The 13,384-nt window shown below is 41.5% G+C and overlaps 1 protein-coding gene across 1 annotated transcript in view; it reads left to right on the forward strand.

The window, feature by feature from the left end:
- Positions 1-13,384, forward strand: part of NUP210 (nucleoporin 210) — a 149,679-nt gene that overhangs the window by 106,206 nt on the left and 30,089 nt on the right. The window contains exons 31-34 of the mRNA XM_075833805.1: positions 1,676-1,851; positions 2,378-2,598; positions 6,837-6,973; positions 8,078-8,201. Coding sequence (XP_075689920.1) covers positions 1,676-1,851; positions 2,378-2,598; positions 6,837-6,973; positions 8,078-8,201 — 658 coding nt within the window. The remainder of the gene's footprint in view (positions 1-1,675; positions 1,852-2,377; positions 2,599-6,836; positions 6,974-8,077; positions 8,202-13,384) is intronic.

Here is a 13,384-nt window from a genome sequence, read left to right on the forward strand (position 1 = left end):
GCAGAATCTGCTTTGTAGGTTCATTAAAAGCTCATGGCATTGGGAGTCTGGATTAAAGATGTGTCAAATTCAATGTTTGCTGTCCCAGTATTGTAGGACAAGGGATACGTGATCTGTTTCGGGAGCAGATAGATCTGGCGGGTTAACATTGTTGTTGAGTTCAGATGATCTAATATATCACAAGAAGTAAACTGAAATTGTGCACATCATATGCTTATGTCAAATATTCCGAAAACGTGCGGTGTGTGTCGGAGGTTTTCTGGGATTTTGCTACTGTTGGCCGGTCCTAGTCCATCAATATTAGATCGGCTGAGGTCAAACTCCCATCACCCCCACTAATCCGCTGATTGAAGGGGCTGCGGCCGAGCACTACGTCCCCTTCATTGTTTGCCCTGCGAAGCGCCTGGTTCTACTAATTCAGTTTTGATAAGACATGGTAAACCTACCCTGGTTATAGGTTCTCTTTCATTTCTTTTAGCAGACATCTTTGCATCTTTTTTATTTGTTAAAATGGAGAAGGCTAAAATTTCAAATCGTACATCCAACATGAAGATTTTGATTTGTTATATTTAGCCATTAAAGGCTATGTACACACTTTTATTAAAAATATATTTTGATTTTGAAGATACAGCTTCTATGTAACCTGTATAAATAGAAGCTGTATCGTTCTGTCTCAGCCAAATCCGTCAGTTCAAATGAACTGACTGCTCAGCGGAAAGCGGGTCCTAAGTTCATAATTTAGATGTGATCAATATTAACTAGATCCGGTGTGTCAAAAACAGGCAGGATCCGTTCTCAGCCGAGCTGTCGGTTCAGCTGAACTGACAAAATCGTCTGAGGTCGAACGATACAGCTTGTATGTATGCAGGATACATAGAAGCTGTATTTTAAAAATTAAGGAAAAAATTTAATAAAAGTGAATTTCAAAGTTGCTTAATAACACAAAATTAATTTTTTTTTAACAAAAAAAAATTGCTTACAAACATGTACAGAGCCTTGATTTTACTGATCAAGTTCAGTGCGAGAGAAGCCATCCGTATACTGCACTTGTCAACTAGAAGTGACCTAAAGAGGGCACGTTTTTTGAGCTCAGTAAACAGATTATTATAACATATGGAATTAAATCTCTATGGATGACTGGATCTACAGTTAAATCCTTTTCTTTCACTGGTAATGTGAAAAACCTGTTTAAACGGTAAGGCCGTATTTACACGAAAGGTTGTGAAAAACAGCCGACTTGCACCCGTGCGGGATTCGTTTTCACGGATCCCTCATAGACCTGATTTAAAAATACGGCCGTTTGAATAGCCCCATAGGCATGCATTGGTTTTAATGCAGCATTGTGATGCGCATTGCAAAATACCCGGCAGGCTGCAATTAAATGGAAATAAAATTTAGAATGAAAAAGTTTTTAGTGTCAGTTCACACGTTGCGTAAATACTGCGGATTTTCCGCAACGGAATTTGTTGCAGTATATCCACAGCATAATACAGTAGCAGCAAAGTGGATGAGAGAAAACAGGACTGGCATAATATGGAGTAAAATGTATAAGTCCACTTCCTGTCCTTAAATTGGGATTAAACCTCTTGTATATGTGTTTGTGACAGGAGTCCGCTTTGTAAATGCCTTCTTTTTAAGAAGACTGCCTTGTGTCTTCCATGTCTTTATCACACAGGTATCGATAATTTCATATATGCGCATTGTGACCAGCCCAGTCATACACACTGCAAGCGGTCATTTATTGTCTGCGTTTCCTCTGGGAGCTACGTTGCGTTTCTCAGCCCGTTTCCATGACAACACAGGCGAGGTCTTCCATGCACAGAATTCCATTCTCAGCTTCGCAATTAACAGGTTTGATATGATCCTCTATTATATTCTATTTTAAAATGATCCATTAACACGCCCAGTGTTGCTTCTCTCCATTCGTTTTCTGTAAATTTTGATACCTGCCTTTTTACTTTCTAGCAAATGTTTCTCAAATTTATAGTTTTTTCTGACTTTAAACATTTGCATAAGGCAATTCAAATTGTAAAAATTGCAGAAAAGCACGAAGTACAGTATTAGATGGAAATTTAAAGGGACACTAAACCTACATTTTGTATTTTTTTTTTTGCTGTACTGTCTACTGTTCCCTGTTATCTGTCATTTTGGATTAGAGAGAGGCTGACTGTAGTATTCTTCAATGCAATTACTGACAGTGAGTTCTTTAACATCTCTTACATATCTTCCGTTCTTAGAATTTCATTCACCAGTATGTAAATGTTTTGAGATTAGTGGTATATTTTACTATAACCACATGATGGCAGTGTTGGCACATACATGACCGGCATGTGTATTTTACATGTTAATATTTTTTATGATTTGTTCTCTGTTTCAGGGATGATTTTGTACAGATTGGGAGGGGGGCCACAAATGACAGCTTTATCATGAGCACAGTCAACGTTGGTTTTACAATACTTCGGGTTTGGGACACTGAGAATCCTGGAATTTCGGATTATGTTCCTATCCCTGTAAAGCACAGCATTTACCCAGCTGTAAAGGAAGAAACTGTAGTTGGTGATGTAATATGCTTTGCATGCCCAGTAATTAGTCAAGAAGGTAAGGAACTATATTTTTATTATAAGCATTACATTAAAAAAAAAGTCCCTTTAAGTAAGGGCCTGTTCACATCTGCATTGTCTTTCCGTTGAGGTTTTGACGGAATCAATAGCGCAATCGACTGCGCTATTGGTTCCGTCAAAAACAACAACAAAATCCTTCGCACGGTGACAAACGGAAGCCATTAGCAAAGTTTCTGTCACCATTGAGATCAATGGTGATGCAAACGGAAGCTAAGGTTTCCGTTTGCCTTTCCGTTGAGGGGTTAACCCGACGGAAAGCTCCAACGAAACCCCTCAACGGAAAGACAACACTGATGTGAACACAGCCTTAAAGGGTATATGTGCCTTTTGAACACTATTACACAGTTTTATGTGTAAATATCACTTACTTCAGGATAGGGCTGGGCGATTTTTTCCAAAAAATAAAATCTAGATTTTTTTCAAAACTTTGGACGATTTTCAATTTGAATCTCAATTTTTCTTATTTTTTTCCTGTTTATTTAACAGTAATACCAAGAGATAATTGAATACATTTTCTCTATATAAATAACTTTTTAACATATATTGCTATAATTATTGTACGTAACTTCACAACTTTTAACCTCTGCAAATACTTTTTTTTAAAATCATAAATACAATTGGAAAAATGGCTCTCTAATTAATTATAACTTCTGTGGTCCCGGCAGGGAACAGGTTAACAGAATCTATAATCAATTATATACTGCATGCACTAATATCCGACCTCTGCCTGTCACCACCTCAGCCGTTCTCCGACGAGAGCAGTGCAAATTGCAGCAAGGCCAAGCAGATAGTGCCGAGCGGGCACTCTGGGAAGAGATTACATTATAGTGTCTGAAGTCTGAGCAGGACCCTGTGCAGTACCGGCCCCGCCACGGGGTGTTAAGTAAAAGACATTAAGGCCCGATTCACACGACTGTAAAAAACGATCCGTGTGTCCGCCGGATTTCCTAGGCCAATCATGGTACATGTGAACGTGACTCCTGGCATCAGTCATTTAGGCAAAAAACAACCTAAAAGCACCAAAGCAAGGGGACTGAACACCCCTAAATATAATATAGCACAAATAACAGCCTTATATTGTAAAAGAATATATATATCTTTATTAATAAATAACAATACAAGGTTTCACATGAAATGTAATAAAAATACAAATGGTCACATGGAGAGCAGCAGCAAAAAGGTATATCAATAAATATACCAAGAGGTTAAACAGACCTAACCCATCTCAAAATCTAGAGTCCTATATCTACCACCACCAGATAAGAAATAAATAAGTAGTCTAATATAATAGTACAAGGGTACAAAAAATGCCAAATAGCGCTACAGAAACTGCATAATGTGTATTAAGCAGTGATCAAGGTATGTGTAGGGAAACCTATATAAGTGAAATAAACACAGTAGCAGCAATACCTAGTCATAAAAATGGCAGAGCATACCTAAAGACATGGTGGAAGATTAGGACGTGATGAGATGTGGCACAGGAACAGAGCGCCTCGACGCGCGTTTCGCCTAGGACCGGCTTCGTCAGTCATTTAGGCTACAGCCACACGACAGTAAAAAATGATGGCCATTAAAAACGGATCAATTGTCAGTTTTTCATGTCCATTTTGCATCAGTGTCTCCAAATTCTCATCCATTTCCTGTCTGTCTGTCCGTTTATCATGACCGTTAAAAAAAAACAAAAAAACAGAAAAAAGTAGAAAGTGGCGCAATGTCCCCACAGTGCCCACATATATTGACACAGTGCCCACATATAGTGCCGCAGTGCCCATGTAGATACTGCCGCAATATCCATGTAGATAGTGCCCACATAGTGCCACCGTGCACACATATAGTCACCATGCCCACATATAGTGCCACTGTGCCCACCTATAGTGCTGCAGTGCCCACATATAGTGGCACACTGCCCATGTAGATAGTGCCGCAATGTCCTTGTAGATAGTGCCACAGTGCCCACATGCAGTGCCCACATAAGTGGCACAGTGCCTACATGTAATGACAGTGCCCATATGCAATGACAGTGCCCACATAGTGTCACCCTCTATATCGTGCCACAGTGCCCATGTAGATAGTGCCACACCCTCTAGCAGATAGCACCCCACCCCCTCCCTTGTAGATCGCATCTCCCCTCCCTTGTAGATCACAACCCCCCCTCCATTGTAGATCGCAAACCCCCCTTCCTCGGGCCGGGGTTTCAGCTCCTAGTGGCAGCTACAGCGATCTACAAGGGAGGGGGGTTGCGATCTACAAGAGATGGGTGGTAGGATATGCAAGGGGGGATGGTGGGGGTGGGATATGCAAGGTGGGTGCTATCTACAGCGGGGTGGTGTGGTTATATACTAGGAGTCTGCTTCCCCACGGAACTTTTGTTTCGTACTGTATCATGTTCAGTACAGAAGAGCAGATCCATGGGGAAGTAGAGACAGGACGGGGTGGGGCTTTCTCCTGCAGCAAAGTGGCACTAAAGAACGATTGAACGATTCTGTTAAACAGAATCATGGGAACCCTTGAGAGCGAATTCATAGAATTAATTTGATTAATCACCCTGCCCTACTTCAAGATTCCGCAATCTTTGGCACTCCGGCTGTTGTGTAAGTACAACGCCCAGCATGCTTTGACCTGTCACCCTTTAATAGTCTAGTTAAAGGCTGTCAGGGCATGCTGGGAATTGTAGTTTTACAACAGCTGGAGTGCCGTAGATTGCTGACCTCTGATCTACATAAAAGTTGAGTAACTTTTGTAAATAACGTGCTTTACTTTTTACTTATTTTGTACATATTTTAAGTTGCAGTCTGTGATGGATCCAGAGATGCAATAAAGACATAGTCCAAAAAAAGTGCCCACAGAACCTACCTACCTACCTAACCTCCTCTCCATATTTATATAAGTTGCATCATTTTAGTTTTTCATTGGTAGGCCATACTAGTTCTAGGGTCTCGCGTTGTACAAAACAACATGCCCCCCTCTCATCTCTGCACAGTCTGATGTGTTAGCCAATTACAATGCTGTATGAAATCTCCTGTAATGTCTCATTACAGGAGATTTCCCAAGACATTTTTAACAGTTGAGTGACTTTGTAAATACTTTATACTACTTGTCTGGGGGTACAGTCGGCAAGAAATACTGGAAGACTTCAGCTCTGAAGCCTGCAGAATTTTGGATGCAGCTCTGGATTATAACACAGATGGTAACCTGAGGGCATGATCATTAATTCAATGTATAAACAAAGCTACTCAATTGATTATTGCTGTGAAATAATATTCAAAAATTCAGGGACACTAAACCTAGAAATGAGCGTTAAAGGTAAACTGGAGATAAACTTGCTTGCCCTGTTCGTCAGTGTGTATGTAGAATGTTCTGCATGTTCCTGAAACAAAAAGTCTTGTAGAAATCCTACAGATAACACATGGGTTAATTTCCTTCTGATTTATTCAATTTGACTGGTGAACTGCTGAGGGAGCCTGGCTTAGTAAAGGGGGCAGGGCTTAATGCTCCTTGTGTCCTAATGCGAGCAGGAGGGGGAGGCTCCTGCTGCAGCCAGTTGTCTTACAGCAAAACACAGGATTGTGAGGAGAAGGAGGGGATAAATGGCTGATCTCCTGAGACACAGAGAAGGTATCTTTATGTATTTCTCAGTATTAATTGCAATATGTGACCAAAACGGATGAAATGAGCAAAGGAGATTAAGGAACGAATTGTTTGGCTATTGTTTATTTTCTACTTTTTGTTTTTTTGTGTGGGTTTTTTTTAGGTTATTTTCCAGTGTGCATGGTCAGGCAATGTATACATCTGCATTGTGGCTTTCATTTATAACCGAAGCCATGACGGAGCGCCGTATCAGTCATATCACTGGTTTTGATGCCCAACAGACCGACCTATTTGACTTACAATGGGGTTCTTCAAATCTGACGGCGTTTGCGACGGTGGCTCAGAACGTAGCCTCCATTGCAAATGTGAACAGAGTATTGTGTCCACAAATCTAGAATGTATCGTCCTGAGATTGCATTACAACTGTGTGTTATATTGGCTAAAAAAATAAGAATTAATGTAACTTTAGTGATGGAATGGAATGTTAATCTTTTTGTATACCTTTTCATCAAAGTAAAAAAAAAAAGAAAAGGAAGAAGACACATAATATTTTAGAATGGAGTCTCTTTTTACATAGTATAAACGATATAGTTATAGTTTCTAACATATCATCTTTTTTGCTAACAGGGTTAACTGGGACATGGAGCTCTTCCTCCAGTGCAGTTCTCCAGATTGATCCAAGGTCTGGTGCTGCTTTAGCAAGAGAATCTGGACTTGTTACTGTGTATTATGAAATTCCTGGATTGCTGAAGACGTACCGAGAGGTACGGAAAGAATTGAAGCTACATTCAAACTATTCTAGGTGGTTTTACACAGGCAGATATCGCCCATGTCTACCACTTTTAAAATGAGCGCCGATTGACAATGCAGTTTGTGGATCTGCGCTTGTTGCTCCTTTTAAACGGAGCAATGATCGTTTATTATGGGGATGAACGACCGTTACTATGATCGCTCGTCCCCATGCATTTGCATCATGTTGGCAGCTCATCTCAGCAACAATATTTTGTGATGCATAAAAGTTTGCCCGATCATTGTTCACTTGTAGGAAAAGCAGTTTGTTCTCCATAATGACTCGGACAAAAATATTCTAGTATAGTCATTGGGAGCTGTCTTTAGTCACACAGTCTCCCACCTGCAGACAGGAATACACTCACTCATCCATACTTACTTCAACATCCTCTTTCACGTTTGTCAGTCTTTTGTATGTTACTTCTAGATTAGCGTAGCAGTGCCTATATTGATTAGTATACAAGGAAAAAGCACCCGGGCACTTAGATAGGACTGTCCACATGACTCCCCATGTGCACTTACTAGTAACTAGAAATGCAAACTCTCTTTCTTGGGATTTACATGAATGGATGTCGTTGCAGTATAATATAGGGCCGTAATAGCATAAAAATACAGAAAAGAAAATATGCTTTGATTGTATGATTTTTGGCTACACTAGAAATGGATTAGCCTGTGGCTATAAAACTATCATAATAAACCATCAAAGCCATGACTCAGTATAAAATATAGTACATAGTGATGATCCCTTTGGTGCGTTTGTGGTTCGCACTGCTAACCACCATCAATAAGTATTATTTCATTCTAGTTATTTGGTCTGTGTGAGCTGGCCTGACTGATGTGGTCACAAGTGATACGTTTTGTTTTTTTTAGTCATTTGCTTCATGTTTTGATTTGCATTTGTTTATCTGGGAAAGTATTTTAGTCTGAAATGTAATTCTCACTCTGCATGGAAAATGTTACTATACATATGTGAATGATGGCTGTTTACATTAATGTGTGTGCTCGGCATGGTGTTTATGCCGTTACATGGTAATATATTTGTCTAATATTCAAATCGTATTATTTTTTGTCTATTTCAGGTGTTAATAAGCTCTCCACAGAGAACACGAGTCAAGAATGCGAGTGCAGAGCAAATCAATTTGCAGTCGGCAAATATTCATAAATTCCTTGTTGATATTGGGGAAAATGGCAACAATTTGAAAGGTAAATATAACAAATGGTTCTCTTACAATTTTCCGGATGAACGCATAGCAGGCAGCACAAGCAATATTCAGCAGTGTCTCTTCTGTCAGAATGGTATCTTTATTCCAACCTTCATTAACCTCTGCCTGGATTTTTTATTTTATTTTTGTATTAAAAAAGCTGTTATTTTTTGCTAATAAATCCAGCACTTTTGAACAATAATATAGAATATTCTGCAGTTTGGCTTTGTTCACACTTGTGTTCTTTCTTTTCAGGTTTTTATTACTTTTCGATGCTTAGAATATTCTAGCATGCATCAAAGGGGAAATTTAACACATCTTGACAGGTTTCTCAACAGATTACAGTGTAGGATCCCAGCATGGAGACACTTTGTGATCAGTTTATGGTCAATGGAACCTTCTGACTTATAGGGATTTTCTAAAGCAGGCAACCTCTTTTCAATCTATTTCAGGGATTTGGAGCTTTAGATCTGAAAAACTGAGCCTGTCCTCTATAAAGATATATTAAAGGGTAATTAAACTTTCAACAGACTTCTGACATGTCATAGTGACATGTCAGAAGTTTTGATCGGTGGGGGTCCAAGACATCCACAGATCGTTAAAACGAAGCGGCAGAAACGTTTGTGTGAGTGCTGAGCTGCTTGGTTTCTGATCATCTTTTCTGGGAAAGCCGATGTAATGGTGTACGGGCTCAATAGAAAGTCTGAGTCCGTACACCGCTACATCGGCTTTCCGAGAAAAGGCGATCAGAAACTAAGCAACTCAGAACTCACCCGAGCGCTTCTGACACTTTTCTTTAGTGATCGGTGGGGGTCTCCGTGCTCGGACCCCCTCGATCAAAACTTCTAAAATGTGACTATGACATGTCGGAAATTTTCTGAAAGTTTAGTTACCCTTTAAGAAATTAATCAACACCTAATTGCAACCTAGTTAGATTAAACAAACCATAATGTTATTCATGAGTAGACGTTCACTTTAACCAGTTCCCGACTGCCGAGTGTATATATACGGCTGGCGGCCGAGGTCCTTAAAACCCGTTCCATAGTGAATCTACACTGTGGGTTTTAGCTGGCTGGCTGAGAAATCGGGCAGCTAAATGTCGGGTGCCCAGCAGTCAGTGACCCTGAAGAGATCTTCTCTGATCGCTTGTACACACAGCGCTCATTGAGCTCTGTGTATAGAATAGAGACAGCGCCGCTGCCTCTATTAGTCCCGGTAATCACGTGACTGGTCACATAATTGCCAGGATGCCGTTAGTGGGAGGGTGCTGCTGGGTCTAACTAGACCAAGCACAGCCCTATTCGTGACAATAGTCACTATAACAGGGCCGATTTCCCCTGTAACTGTAACCCAGTTACGGTGGAAAAACATGGTGTAAAAGAAAAATAAATAAAGTCCGAAAAGGTATTTTCTGACCTTTTGAGGGACTGACCATAATAATAAAAAAATAAACTAAACAACATAAAATATACACATAAAATGTCAAAAAAACAATGTTCCACAAGCCAATAATTGTCATAATGCTAGCCCTGACCCAATTACCCTACAATAGACATGTAATATATCAAAGTTTACGGTAGACAATGACGATTACAAATAAAAGGTCTATTTTAGGGTAAAAGTAATTATTACCAGAAAAACAATTGCTGAAATGTAAAAAAGCAATAAAACGTTGCAAACATCACGTTGCTAACCCAACAACAAAAAAAAAATAGCCGTTTAACGCTTGCTAAAAATGGCTAAACGGTGTCTGATCATGAAGTCTTAAAATAGCCCGGTCCTGAACCTGTTAAATTGGGTATCCCATCACAGAAAGATGGCCTATTGCTAGGATATGCCATATCAGTTTGATTGGTGGGGTTATGACTGCCAGGAGAATCCTGAGAAATAAGGGGCCCCAGTGTTGGTTTAGCACTGCGGCCCCTTCAAAGTTTTCCCTAGCCATATGCCATTGTTTCCTGTAATGGGAAAACATCTCTATGGGAGAATGCTTCTGATATTAAAGGGGTTTTCCAATCTTTTTATTTTTTTTTTATTTTTTAATCACTGCAATGCTTCTCAATTTATCTATTCATGCCCCCTGAATATAGTTATCTACATTTTTATTTTTTAACCCCTTCCCTCTTTGGCCACTTTTGACAGAGCCTCATTTTTCAAATCTGACATGTTTCACTTTGTGTGTCACGTTGGGTATGTGGACCCACTGGGACGTACTGCCTTGACACAGGTCACAGTCTATAGTTCGTATAGTGTACCTGTGGTAGCTCAGACAGTAGCAAGACAGGCTCGGCTGGGACTAGGCAGCAGGCAGGCGCCAGGCGTGGAACACAGCACAGCACGACCTCAGCTCAACATGGCACTTGACCAGGATAGTGTGGGATACAGGTAGCAGGAATGGGAAACACTGGGAACTGGAAAACACTAAGGAGACCATTTCCATAGACATACTAGGATAACGACAACAAGGCTCAGGCAAGATAGAAATGGGCCAGAGTCCTTCTTATAGTCCAGGGTGCTCTAGAAGCAATGCGCTCAATCTCACACCAGTGTGCGCTCCAAGGCTAACTGAGCTCGCGAGCGCACCCTGGTGGTCACTGTGGAACAGGACGGCCGCATGTGCAGACATCTCTGGAGAGAAGGGCGTCGACCGAATGGAAGGAGTTCGTGGTCAGCGACCACAGACGTTACAGTATCCCCCCTCTTATGGGGCGGATACTTGGGACCAGAACGAGAGAGAAACGTCTTAATGAGGGTAGGAGCGTTGAGATTCTCTTCTGGCTCCCAGGACCTCTGTTCTGGACCAAACCCCCTCCAATCTACTAAATAAAAGGTTCTTCCTCTTATTTTTTGGTGTCCAGGATCTCCTTAACCTCAAATATCTCGGAAAACCGCTGGGGGCAACTGCAGGGCTAAGAGTCTTAGAGTAGCGGTTCAGGACCACAGGTTTCAGGAGAGAAACGTGAAAGGAGTTGGGGATCCAGAGGGTAGGAGGCAGCCGAAGCTTGTAGGAGACCGGGTTAATTTGTTGCAAGAGCTCGAAGGGTCCGAGGAACCTGGGAGTAAACTTGTAAGATGGCACCCTCAGCCGGATATTTCTGGAGGACAGCCAGACCTTGGAACCTGGAGAAAACTGGGGAGGTTCTCTTCTCCTTGTGTCTGCCTTATGTTTCATGTGGTCCACCGCCAGCAGAATGGAGGATCGGGTCTGCTACCAGATCCGCAGGACGTCCTTAAAAGCAGAATCAGCTGCGGGCACTCGGGACATAATGGACACCGGAAGAGGGAAACATGGGTGTTGGCCGTAAACTATGAAGAATGGTGTATTACTTGTGGACTCGCTAGTATGATTATTATACGAGAACTCGGCCCAAGGAAGAAGCTGCACCCAGTCATCATGCTGCTTGGAGATGAAGTGTCGTAGGGAGTTCTCCATGATTTGGTTGATCCTCTCGACTTGACCATTGGACTAAGGATGGTAGGCTGAGGAAAAGTCCAACTTCACACCGAGGAGTCCGCAGAGGGCTCTCCAGAACTTCGAGGTGAACTGAACCCTCCCGATCAGATACAATATGCCTATGCAAGCCGTGCAGGCGGAAGATGTGTTGGATGAAGAAGGTGGCCAGTCGAGATGCAGAAGGTTGTCCGATCAGCGGAACGAAGTGAGCCATCTTCGAAAATCGGTCCACGACCACTCAGACCACACTGTATCCCACAGAGGGAGGCAGGTCCATGACAAAGTCCATAGCAATATGTTGCCAGGGGGCATCGGGCACAGGCAGTGGCTGGAGCAAGCCCGCAGGTTTTGGAGTGGGCAACTTTATTTGCTGCACACACCGTGCAGGAGGAGACAAAGTCTGTGATGTCTTTGGAGAGCGGGGACCACCAAAACTGATGAGCGATCAAGTTTCGTGTCTTACGGACACCCGCGTGACCTGCCAGTTTGGAACTGTGTCCCCAGCGGAGGATTCTTCTTCTGTCTGCCAGACATATAAAAGTCCTCCCCGGGGGAATGTCTCTAACTTGTTCAATGGAAAATCCGCTCCAAAAAACGTCTCAAGAAGTGACACGCTACTTGTTTTTACGGAGCGTCTTTTTACGCTCTGTTTTTTTAAAGGCTATTTTTACAGGGGCCAGTTCAGTTGTGAAGCGGCTTTGAGGGCCTTATATATTAGTAACCACCAATAAGTCCCCCCATTTTAAAAACTTCACCCCTCAATGTATTGAAAACCGCATTTAGAAAGTTTCTTAACCCTTTAGACGTTTCACAGGAATTAAAGCAACGTAGAGGTGAAATTATTTTTTTTTTTGCAGAAATTCATTTTGAATTCATTTGTTTTGTAACACAGAAAGTTTTACCAGAGAAATGCAACTCAATATTTATTGCCCTGATTCGGCAGTTTTAGGAAATATCCCACATGTGGCCCTAGCATGCTACTGGACTGAAGCACCGGCCTCAGAAGCAAAGGAGCACCTAGTGGATTTTGGGGCCTTATTTTTATTAGAATATATTTTAGGCACCATGTCAGGTTTGAAGGGCTCTTGCGGTGCCAAAACAGTGGAAATCCCCCAACAGTGACCCCATTTGGGAAACTATACCCCTCGAGGAAATTTTCTAGAGGTATAGTGAGCATTTTGACTACACAGGTTTATTGCAGAAATTGTTGATTTAGCTAATTATTTCTCATTTCCACGAGGACTAAAGGGGAAAATTCACCGCAACATTTTCAAAGCAATTTCTCCCGAGTAAAACAATACCCCACATGTGGTAATAAGTGGCTGTTTGGACACACAGCAGGGCTTAGAAGGGAAAGCGCGCCATTTGGCTTTCGGAGCTCAAATTTAGCAGGAATGGTTTGCGGAGTCCATGTCGCATTTGCAATGCCCCTGAGGGGACAAAACAGTGGAAACCCCCCAAAAGTGACCCCATTTTGGAAACTACACCCATTGAGGAAATTTTGTAGAGGTATAGTGAGCATTTTGACCGCACAGGTTTTTTTGCAGAAATTATTGGAAGTAGGCCATGAAAATGAAAATCTACATTTTTTTCAATGAAAATGTAGGCTTAACTAATTTTTTCTCATTTCGACAAGGCCTAAAGGAGAAAAATCACCGCAAAATTTGTAAAGCAATTTCTCCCGAGTAAAACATTACCCCACATGTGATCATAAATGAATGTTTGGACAT

Source organism: Rhinoderma darwinii, chromosome 7 (assembly GCF_050947455.1).
Source record: "Rhinoderma darwinii isolate aRhiDar2 chromosome 7, aRhiDar2.hap1, whole genome shotgun sequence".
In the NCBI taxonomy this organism is placed as follows: domain Eukaryota; kingdom Metazoa; phylum Chordata; class Amphibia; order Anura; family Rhinodermatidae; genus Rhinoderma; species Rhinoderma darwinii.